General features: G+C 49.2%; 3 protein-coding genes across 3 annotated transcripts; 1 reads left to right on the forward strand and 2 right to left on the reverse strand.

Annotated features, from left to right (window-relative positions):
- The first annotated feature begins 2,305 nt into the window (after window positions 1-2,305).
- LOC119337961 (desiccation-related protein PCC13-62-like) lies at window positions 2,306-3,985 on the forward strand. The gene is made up of 3 exons (XM_037610243.1): window positions 2,306-2,959; window positions 3,082-3,307; window positions 3,406-3,985. The coding sequence occupies exons 1-3, from the start codon at window positions 2,493-2,495 to the stop codon at window positions 3,817-3,819; spliced, it is 1,107 nt and encodes a 368-aa protein (XP_037466140.1). The 5' UTR covers window positions 2,306-2,492; the 3' UTR covers window positions 3,820-3,985.
- Window positions 3,986-5,580: 1,595 nt separating this feature from the next.
- Window positions 5,581-6,330, reverse strand: LOC119340330 (histone H2A-like). The gene has a single exon (XM_037612231.1). It carries the CDS (start codon window positions 6,255-6,257, stop codon window positions 5,778-5,780), a length of 480 nt encoding a protein of 159 aa, XP_037468128.1. The 5' UTR covers window positions 6,258-6,330; the 3' UTR covers window positions 5,581-5,777.
- A 2,623-nt stretch (window positions 6,331-8,953) lies between these two features.
- LOC119339962 (histone H2A-like) lies at window positions 8,954-9,689 on the reverse strand. Its single transcript, XM_037611869.1, has one exon. The coding sequence runs from the start codon at window positions 9,625-9,627 to the stop codon at window positions 9,157-9,159; it is 471 nt and encodes a 156-aa protein (XP_037467766.1). The 5' UTR covers window positions 9,628-9,689; the 3' UTR covers window positions 8,954-9,156.
- Window positions 9,690-10,334: the final 645 nt, after the last annotated feature.

Raw genomic sequence — 10,334 nt, forward strand, 5'->3', positions numbered from 1 at the left:
CAATGCTGGGTTAGAGGTTCAATCATGCAATTGGGAGGCTGACAAGAAAATGGTAGGCATCGTAGCAGTGGCAAAGCAAAAGAGCGAGCAAACTAGCACAGCAAAGATAGTAGTGATTTCGAGGGTATGATCATCTTGCATGCACAGTTGTCAGAGTTGACTAGATCCTCACAAGCAAACTCAACGGGCTCCTCGGTAGCGAACTCGTCTCCCGGCTCTACCCAACAAGACAAACAAGCAACATGGATACAATCAACCACGGGCAAGACCAAGCAATATGATGAAATGACGATATGCTATGCGGGATGCGATGCGGGATGCAAAATGCAAGATATGACAGGAAATGCATGAACCTGGCATCAACTTGGAAAAACAAGTGTGCTACTGGATAGAGGGGATGAAATCGCTTGAAAATGATATAAAGATCATTGGAATCGGAGTTACGGTTTGGAAATGGCGAGCGTTTTACGAAACGAACCGATCTGCGATATACAGCAAGTAGGCTCCTAAATGCAACGAAATGAACATGCTACAGCCACCCAACATAAAAACAAAATACATGGCAGTGATGTACACAAGATGGTTGACAAAATACTAGCACTGAGCCATAGGCAAATTCATCCATTAAGAGGTTCAAACAAGCATGGCTAAAACGCAAATGCAAAACAGATTCCAGACTTAGTGAAATTAACACTAGTCTGAAATTTCAGATCACGATGCTCTCTTCGGAGCAGCAAAACAACATGATAAAAAATCTGAACATGACAAGTAAGAACATGGTATGGAGCTACTCAACAAGCTTAACAAAACACACAAAGTGACCTGGGGCCAAAAGGGTTCACAAAATACTCTACCGAGCTCACGAACATAGCTCAAACACAATCAGTTTTCAGACTTAGTGAAAACTGAGGCATGCAGAAATTTAACTCACGAAGGCATGTAAACGAGCTCGATGCACTCACTACGGTGCAAGTCATGGCAATTAAAGCATATAACCAGCAAGAAGGCACAATGTGCTAGCTACACATGGCAAGAACAAAGGCATAGCATGCATGGAACACTAACGGTAGCATCGGCAAAATCGCAAACAAGTTGACGATCTGCCCAGATTAACAACGAAGCAAAAGTTGAGCTCGATTGAGTCAACCTAGAGCACTCCACATATGTAAACAAAGACATGGATGAATAGAGCATAACATAAATATCAAAACTCCCTTACTGATCATCCTCAAAAGAGGCACGGATCACTAGGAAACAAGCTGGACATATAGCATCATGAACTAAAATATCCCAGACTTAGTGAAAATCACTAAGTCTCTGAAATCAGCAATCTCAGGTACCTCTCTTCGCAAGCTTGCACAAGACAACACACACATCCTAAAAATGCATGGGTGGCACCTCTGGAAAGAAGACAAAATGCTTAACAATTCATCCCAAAGGGGCACAGGCATATCAGGCACGAATTAAACATGGCAAAAATGACAAAAGTGCATATGAACTAACGGATCTGCAATTTAACTCATGAAGCCTCCTTCTAACAGCATTTTGGGCATCAAGATGACCTCGAATGCAAATGATGCAATGGAATGAAATGATGTACATGTCGAGGCGAAGATTTTGATATATCATATGCCCAAAACGAAGCTACGGTTGTGAAGATACAAGCAGTCAAAGATAGCAAAAAAAATAAGGAGGGAGAGGGAAAGTCAACCTAGATCTAGGGTTTACTGTAGCCGGATCGGGCACTGTAGCTGGGCGCGCGTGACGAGGTTCGTCGGCGCCGGATCCGAGGCCGCCGGCGTAGGGGGAGGCGGTGGCCGGCGTCGAGGGGCGGCGGCGGAGCGGCGCTGGGGCGGCGAGGTGGCCGGCGGGGCCGGCCGCGGGCGAGGGCGCGACCACGGAGGTGCGGGCGCGCGGCGTGGAGCGGACGGGCGGCGGGGCCCGGCGCGGCGGCGGCCGGTGCGGTGGCGGCGACGGCGCCGGTCGCCGGAGGTCGGGGAGGCGGCGGCGCCCGAGAGGAGGAAGAGGCGCGGGGGCGCGGGCTCGCGGGGGCCCCTCCTGGGCCTCCCGGGCTCGAATGCATGAGATAAACATGTATGCAAATGCAATGCACGAGATGACATGGTATGAGATGCATGAAAACGAAAACAACACACGGAGACAAAGACCCGAACCCGAGAAATAAATATAACTTGACTCCTGAAACGGCAAGAGTTGGAGTACAAATTAGGAAATTATATCTGGGGCGTTACACTGAACTCTCAAGAAAGTGATCTGTCTGCGAATCTCCCTTCTTGGCTTCGACAAGTAATCTATTTCCAGATACCTCCAAGCGTCAGCGATCCAGATTTCTCGCACACAACGTCACGTCGCAGAAGGAGGTAAGCTCAGCAACAATCACAGTCAAAGAACGTTAGTTAGCTGATTGCTTCAGAAGGGAAGCTTCCAGATTGTTGGATATGCTACGCTGATTCGCTATAAGTTCAGCAAAGATGACACCATGCACCTTCAGCCAGCATCCTCGGATGCTTGAACCTTGTGTGAAGATGGCAGTGGCATCATCTCACACCTACGCTCCTCTCCTGCTCTTGTTCCTCCTGGCCTGTTCATGCAGGGCATCACCCGGCCATGCTGTCGACCCTACCTGCCCTCTGGCCAAGGTGTCGGCGGTGGCAGTGGAAACCTTGGACTGCGGCGGACCTCGGTGCCAGCCACCGGCTCCACATGTTCCGGTCCCGGTGTTCCCGTATGACATCGACCCGATGCAGTTCGCGCTGAACCTGGAGTACACCGAGGCTGAGTTCTTCCTCCACGCAGCGTTCGGTGTAGGGCTCGACCAGATCGCGCCGAACCTGACGTTGGGAGGGACACCTCCGGTGGGCGCCATGAAAGCCAACCTCGACGAGGTGACATGGCGCATCGTCGCGGAGTTTGGCCTTCAAGAAGTCGGCCACATCAGGTGTGTAAAAGATCCATTCAACGATTGCTCCCCTTCACCATTTCAAATTGCAATACACTTGGATTGGATAGAGGCAAGTTGGTACTGAAAATCCATATGCTTCCGGTTTATTCTCGTTGCAGGGCTATCCAGAACACAGTTGGTGGGTTCGCTAGGCCAAAGATAGACCTGAGCGCCAGCAACTTTGCAAGGGTGATGGACCAAGCATTTGGTTACCATTTGGACCCTCCTTTCAACCCCTACATCGACAGCCGCAACTTCCTGCTGGCGTGCTACGTGATCCCCTACCTGGGCATCAACGGCTACACCGGCACCAACCCCATCATCGACGGCTACGAGACTAAACACGTAACCAAATCCACCATCCGACATCGTCTGCATGCACATGGGCATTGAAACCTGCAAGTTACACACAAGTTGAGTTGAGGCCACTGTATTTGCTGCAGCTTCTTGCAGGGTTGCTAGCCGTGGAGGCGGGGCAGGACGCGGTCTTCCGCGCGCTGCTCTTCGAGCGCAAGAGCGAGACGGTGCCGCCCTACAAGGGGATCACGGTGGCAGAGTTCACCGACCGCATCTCCGCGGCGAGAAACCAGCTGGGGAAATGCGGGGTGAAGGACGAGGGGCTCACCGTGCCGCCCGAGCTTGGCGCGGAGGGCAGGATCTGCACCAACGTGCTCTCCGCCGACAGGGACTCGCTCTCCTACGCCCGCACGCCGGAGGAGCTGCTCAGCATCCTGTACCTGACCGGCGACGAGCACGTGCCCGGTGGCTTCTTCCCGGAGGGCGCGAACGGGAAGATAGCACGGGAGTTTCTTCGCAAGCCGTTTGCAGCTGGGGATAACAAGGCGCCAGCAAATTAAGTAGGCCCGCATGAGTGATTGCAGCGTCAATCATCGGCCTGAATGAATAATAATGTAAATAGTGTGTGGATGGCATGCTCGATGGAATAAGATGGACAGTGTTTGTGCGGCTTCTGAGGTCTTAGAAATTGAAGCGTTGCGCAGGCTGCACATTATTTGTTCGAAACTGAATTGCAAAACAGAAGCCGGAGCGTAAGAAATTGGCTTAAACCTCTACGAATTTGCGGCAGAACGTACATTCATATGTTATGGATTTTGCTAAGTACATGTTTTGCAAGATCAGGAAGTCTGGAGAATTTAATCGAGGAGTTCATACTCATGAAGAGCTTGTATGTTCTACTCATATTATACTAGTACTCCCTCCGTAAAGAAATATTAGAGCGTTTAGATCACTATTTTACTGATCTGAACACTCTTATATTTCTTTACAGAGGGAGTAGTAAAATTAGGGCTGCATCATCGGTATAATTCCTTCCGTTTAGAATCAAAATTCTGAATTCAACTAGTAAGAGATAACCAAAGCAGAATTTAGGCAATGCCAACATGAAAGGATTACTGAATTTGGAACCTAGTACTACTTTATGTAGTGATGATTGCTGATGTAAAGGGAGAAAATCCATTAGAGCTGAACCGTGGGAGGGTGAAAGCGCGTCACTGGAGGGCAAAATTTCGTGTTTTGACCCTTTTCTGAAACCTATTCGAGATCTGACCCTAGTTTGAAAAAATTTCGAGATTTGACCATTTTGCTACCGCCAGAGTAAATGGCGGTAGGGTGTAACAGCTTACCGCCAGAGACCTTGGCGGTAGGAAACATCCCTACCGCCAAACAGACTGGCGGTAGGCTGTACAACCCTACCGCCAAGGTGCTCGGCGGTAGGCACGAGCACGCACTGTGTTCAATACTTAGCAGGATTTTGCGGTGTGGCATGCAACCCTACCGTCAGGGACCTTGGCGGTAGGCTGTTATACCCTACCGCCATGGACCCTGGCGGTAGCAAAAGGGACAGATCTCAAAAAAAAATCAAACTAGGGTCAGATCTTGAATAGGTTTCAGAAAAGGGTCAAAACACAAAATTTAGCCTCACTGGAGTACTATGGTCACAAAGCAGCTGGCAGACTGGAAGTGCAAAGGAGCAACTTGATTGTTGGATGGCTTGTTGGAATTTATGGTGATACATCCATAGCTAGCTCAACACACATTTTTTGTACTAAGTAATCTGCTAATAGGTAAAATATTTCAAAATTTAACGAATATCGTCCCGGTTGCATGAATTCCATCCGTGTTTGTTCAAATCCGGTTTGAAATGAGGCTGGCAGTTGGCTTCCGTGGCGGTGTCCAGACGCGCCCATGGGCATTTGGGATGTCCGATTTCATGTATGGCGATTGAAGATGCCCATAAAACTGGAAGAAAGCATGGGAGAACAGTAAATAACTCTGTTTATTTGATGGTTCCTGGGGGTGTCTACTTTTCGCTTGAGACCAAGCTCTAGTATTTGCCCATACGATTTCACTGGGGTTGTCATCCTCGATCGCTACAGACTCATGGTTGGCTCCAACCAATTCCATACGCAGCTCCTGCGAAAATTACTCTGCGTGGGAACTCGCGCGGATCTCAACTGATTTTGGTTCACTCTATCTTGGGCATCGCTGAAACTTCCAAGGAGAACTCCACTCGGTACCACAAGAAAGAAATGTTGACAAATTCGAATAGATCTGAGTTTTTCCACCGTAACTATGCTAACATTGCAATACCAAGAACAGAAGAACAAACAATTTGCTCAAATCAGAGAGATTTCTGACATTTTCCTCTTCGCGGCACAGATCTACATCGACACAGCAATCACCGTTACTACAGAGCACTACAGCGGCTAAGCCAATCGAAGAGAGATTTCTGAATTGCTTTTTCTTGGGAGCACAGATCTATATCTACACCATTAGTTCTACAAAGCACGCGTCTCTACGCCTTCTTGTCGGCCTTCTTGGGGGACTTTGCGGTCTTCTTGGGCGACTTGCCCTCCTTGGGCTCCTTCTCCGCCGTCCTCTTGGGCAGCAGCACCGGGTTGATGTTGGGCAGCACGCCGCCGTGCGCGATGGTCACGCCGGCCAGCAGCCTCCCGAGCTCCTGGTCGTTCCTCACGGCCAGCAGCAGGTGCCTGGGCACGATGCGGGACTTCTTGTTGTCCTTGGCGGCGTTCCCGGCGAGCTCCAGCAGCTCGGCGGCCAGGTACTCGAGGACGGCGGCGAGGTAGACGGGGGCGCCCGTGCCGACGCGCTTCGCGTACCGGCCATTCTTGAGGTAGCGCCCGATGCGGCCGACGGGGAACTGGAGCCCGGCCTTGACGGACCGGGTCACCGACTTCTTCCTGGGGCCGCCGGCCTTGCGCCCCGCCGCGCCCTTCTTCGCCTTCGCTCCGGCTCCGGTGGCTGAGGCGTCCATGTCCGGCCGCTGGTGCTCGTCGGGACGAGGGATTTGGTTGGTGGTCTGGGATTCCGCGGAGGGTGTTCGTCACTGCTGTGGAAGAGAGGAGGAGAGGCTGAGTATTTATTGGGACGGTGGTGGGCCCGCCGATCCGCGTGCTTGGGCATTCGACGGTTGGATCGTGAGGGAAACGAACGGCTGCGATGTCCTCTGCGTAAAGATATGGATTTTTTTTCACGGGATAAAGGTAGATTCTTGGGACCGAGAGCATCTCCGGCCGCGCACCCGACATGCCCCCGAGGCGTTTTTTTAGGCTGGCGCCCAAAAATCGGCCCAGAAGCCTATTTTCTATCTGTATGGGCCGAAACTAGCGTCGATGGACAACCTATTTAGCTTGAATGCTAATGGGGCAGCCCAACCTTTGCCCGCAGGTTCCTATAGGGCGCATAGGGCGCCGCCGAGCGACCTGGCGCGCTGGGCGTTCGTATGGGCCGACCCATATCCCGTTTATTTTTCTTTTAGTTTTTTCTTTAGTTTTTTTTCTCTTTTCCTTTTTTTCTTTTCTTTCCAAATTCATGAACATTTTTTTGGTATCAAATTCAAAAAATGTGTAAAGATGTTCAACGATTCAAAAAATGTTCATAAAATTCCTTTTTTTAATCGGATTAAAAAATGTTCATCAAATCTCAAAATTTGTTCATCGAATTCAAAACATGTTCATCAAAGTCGAAATTTGTTAATCGATTTCAAAAATTGTTCACCAAATTCAAAATTGGTTCATCATCTATTTAAAAATTGCTAACAAAATTCAAAATTTGTTCGTCGATATTTAAAAAAAATCATCATTCTTTCAAAAAATATATTCTTGAATACAAACTTTGTTCATCAAGTTTAAAAATGCTCATGGTATTCAAATTTTGTTCGTCAAGTATAAAAAAATGTTCATCATTATCTAAAAAATGCTCATATAGATTTGTTCGTCAAAATAAAAAAATGATTAAAATTCAGAATATATTCATTATTTTGAAATCACGAACATTTTTTTACAAAATTCACTTTTGTTGAAATTTGAAACTTTTCTAAATTATGAATTATTTTGAAGAAAAAGAAAAGCAAAAATAATAAATAAACAAACTAAAACAATTGGCATGTTCAGCTCCCCTCATGGGCCGGCCCATAGGGGCGCGCGGGAGGGGAGGGGTGCGCGCTGGCATGTTCGCAATCGCGTCACGCGCCATATAGGAGCACCCCTTTGCCCTGCCAAAACGAAAATACAATAAGAACACATAGGAATGTGCCCAAAATCTATTGGGGACAAAACATGTGATTTGTCTGATCTGACAACCTGAATTCAACTAGGCAACGCCGGTGTGAGAGCATCTACAACTAGACTCCTCAAACGTCCCATTCGGACCGCCCGGTCACTGCTCAGACATTGCCCGAACGGGAGAGATGGAAAAAGCCACCCAACCAGGCACCTCACTTTGTCCCCATATGATCGGGCTGTCCGCAAATCCCCATATCCATATCAAATATGGGGAGGATATGAGGATGTCCGAGAAGCTCTCCATGTGGGATGCGGCCCACCCCGAACCACCTTTTCTCTTTCTTTATTTTTTTTATTTTCTGTTTCTCTACATCTCAACTAATCACATGCATTTGACCGTACAATTTGGAAAGAATATAGGGGACATGATTATATACATGCATAAACGAAAACGGGTGCGCCCCGTAACTGATTGAGTACGTCCGTGAATATTTGAGGATCAAAATTAGGCAATCCTATTCCTGGTTGTCGGTGCTCTGATCTAACCTTTTGCTTAACTTCGTTTTCCTTCGCTCTGGGTTCTGAACTCGTGCGGATCTTTCTAGAGACAACATCTTTGTTAACTCCGTTTATAGTTTACAAGATGTAGGTTTGGTTGCTATCTTTCTTTTTTCTTTTTTGCGGGGAGGCTGCTACCTTTCATGTGTACTTTCTCTATTCCAGTTTGTGAAAAAACTTTCGCTATTCCAATGAATAAGGCGTGTATGCTTTTAAAAATCCAACTTTGACTATAACTTAGTTTGATAGTATATATTTTTGTGAATTAAAAGTTATAACATTGAATACTTCTTTTCGATGCGAATTTGAAGATATAAATATTTATCAAATATAATCCACATTTGATTGGTCTAATTCATGATCAAAGTTAAATTTTAGGATACGTGCGCGTCTCATTCATCCATTGAAATGGAGGGAGTATGTTAGTAAAAGCAACGAAAAAACGTGTGTGCTCAAACTATTTTCGATGCCAAATGTGATGGTATGAGTTCTACCAGACGAATCCAAACAGTTTGTATTTTGAGCAAAAAAAGATTTTTCGTTCTGAACTCGAGCTTTTGGAGCGGGGACAATCCGTTGTATAGAAATGCTGCAATGTTGCTGGTCACAGTGGCCAAAGGCCCAACCGAGAGACGAGGGTGCCCGTACACCATGGTGATGGATGGGGTTGACGGAGATGAACGCGTGGGAACCTGTAGGCGCGGAGGGGGTCGCCGGCGTCCGTGGTGAGCAACGAGGACGGTGCTGCTACGGCGGACTTACCTTCGGCTTCGCCTCCACGGCTGTCAAGGCACAGACAGCTTCAACGGGGGTCGAACACATGGTGGGCATCGCTGAAACTTTCATGGAAAAGTCCCCTCGGGCGAATTCAGTACCACAAGCAAAGAAATGTTGACAAATTCGAACAGATCTGAGTTTTTCCACCACTCCTATGTTAACATTTTGCAATACTAAAAACAGTAGAACAAACAATTTGCTCAAATCAGAGAGATTTCTGACATTTTCCTCTTCGCAGCGCAGATCTACATCGACAACAGCAATACTGTTACTACAGAGCACTACAGCGGCTAATGCTAATCGATGCGCGTCTCTCTAAGCCTTCTTGTCGGCCTTCTTGGGGGACTTGGCGGCCTTCTTGGGCGACTTGGGCTCCTTCTCCGCCGTCTTCTTGGGGAGCAGCACCGGGTTGATGTTGGGCAACACGCCGCCGTGCGCGATGGTGACGCCGGCCAGCAGCCTCCCGAGCTCCTGGTCGTTCCTCACGGCCAGCAGCAGGTGCCTGGGTACGATGCGGGACTTCTTGTTGTCCTTGGCGGCGTTCCCGGCTAGCTCCAGCAGCTCGGCGGCGAGGTACTCGAGGACGGCCGCGAGGTAGACGGGGGCGCCCGTGCCGACGCGCTTCGCGTACCGGCCATTCTTGAGGTAGCGCCCGATGCGGCCGACGGGGAACTGGAGCCCGGCCTTGACGGACCGCGTCACCGACTTCTTCCTGGGCCCGCCGGCCTTGCGCCCTGCGGCGCCCTTCTTTGCCTTCGCTCCGGCTACGGTGGCTGAGGCGTCCATGTCTGGCTGCCGGTGCTCGTCCGGACGCGGGAGAGGAGGGGATTTTGGTCGGTGATTTGGGATTTGTGTTCTGACTGGAAGAGATGAGGATGGCGGGGTATTTAAAGGGACGGTGGTGGGCCCGTCGATCCGCGTGCACGGGCATTCGACGGTTGGATCGCGACGGAAACGAACGGCTGCGATGTCCTCTGGGTCAAGATATGGATTTGTTGTAGTATGTGTTTGTTGGTGGTTTAATCAACCGGTGCTTGTTTTTCTACGGGCATCTCCGAAGCAACGCTCAAATCACCCTCAACCATTCAGACGGTTTGGTCCTATTTTTGTCATCTAGCGCAGGCCTTTATTAGTCTACAGTCTGGTTCAGACGTGTTTTTTCTCATGAACTGAAGACACATTGGTTTTTTTTTGTGGCGCCTGGACCTCTACCATGCCCGCTTCTAACTGCCCAGCCCCAACAAAAAAACCCTTTCTCGCGCCCGCACGTGTTTCCCCCTGAAGCCACATGCCTGCATTCATGTTGACCCCGAGCGAACGCGACCACTCACTGGAGCCGGCATTGAAGCGGCTCGCCGGCCACACGCCTTCTCTCCGCATTGAAACGACATCCGTCTACCCGCCTACCTCCATTAAACAAGGGCGTGTGTGTTGGGAACGTAGTGATTTCAAAAAATTACCTACGCACACGTAAGATCATGGTGATGCAGGGG

The sequence above is a fragment of the Triticum dicoccoides genome, chromosome 7B, assembly GCF_002162155.2.
Source record: "Triticum dicoccoides isolate Atlit2015 ecotype Zavitan chromosome 7B, WEW_v2.0, whole genome shotgun sequence".
Lineage (NCBI taxonomy): Eukaryota > Viridiplantae > Streptophyta > Magnoliopsida > Poales > Poaceae > Triticum > Triticum dicoccoides.

Coding starts and splice junctions, on each gene's coding strand:
- LOC119337961 (XM_037610243.1), top strand. CDS start 2,493: ATGACACCATGCACCTTCAGCCAGCATCCTCGGATGCTTGAACCTTGT. Junction 2,960..3,081: donor CAAGAAGTCGGCCACATCAG/GTGTGTAAAAGA, acceptor TTCTCGTTGCAG/GGCTATCCAGAACACAGTTG. Junction 3,308..3,405: donor ACGGCTACGAGACTAAACAC/GTAACCAAATCC, acceptor TATTTGCTGCAG/CTTCTTGCAGGGTTGCTAGC.
- LOC119340330 (XM_037612231.1), bottom strand. CDS start 6,257: ATGGACGCCTCAGCCACCGGAGCCGGAGCGAAGGCGAAGAAGGGCGCG.
- LOC119339962 (XM_037611869.1), bottom strand. CDS start 9,627: ATGGACGCCTCAGCCACCGTAGCCGGAGCGAAGGCAAAGAAGGGCGCC.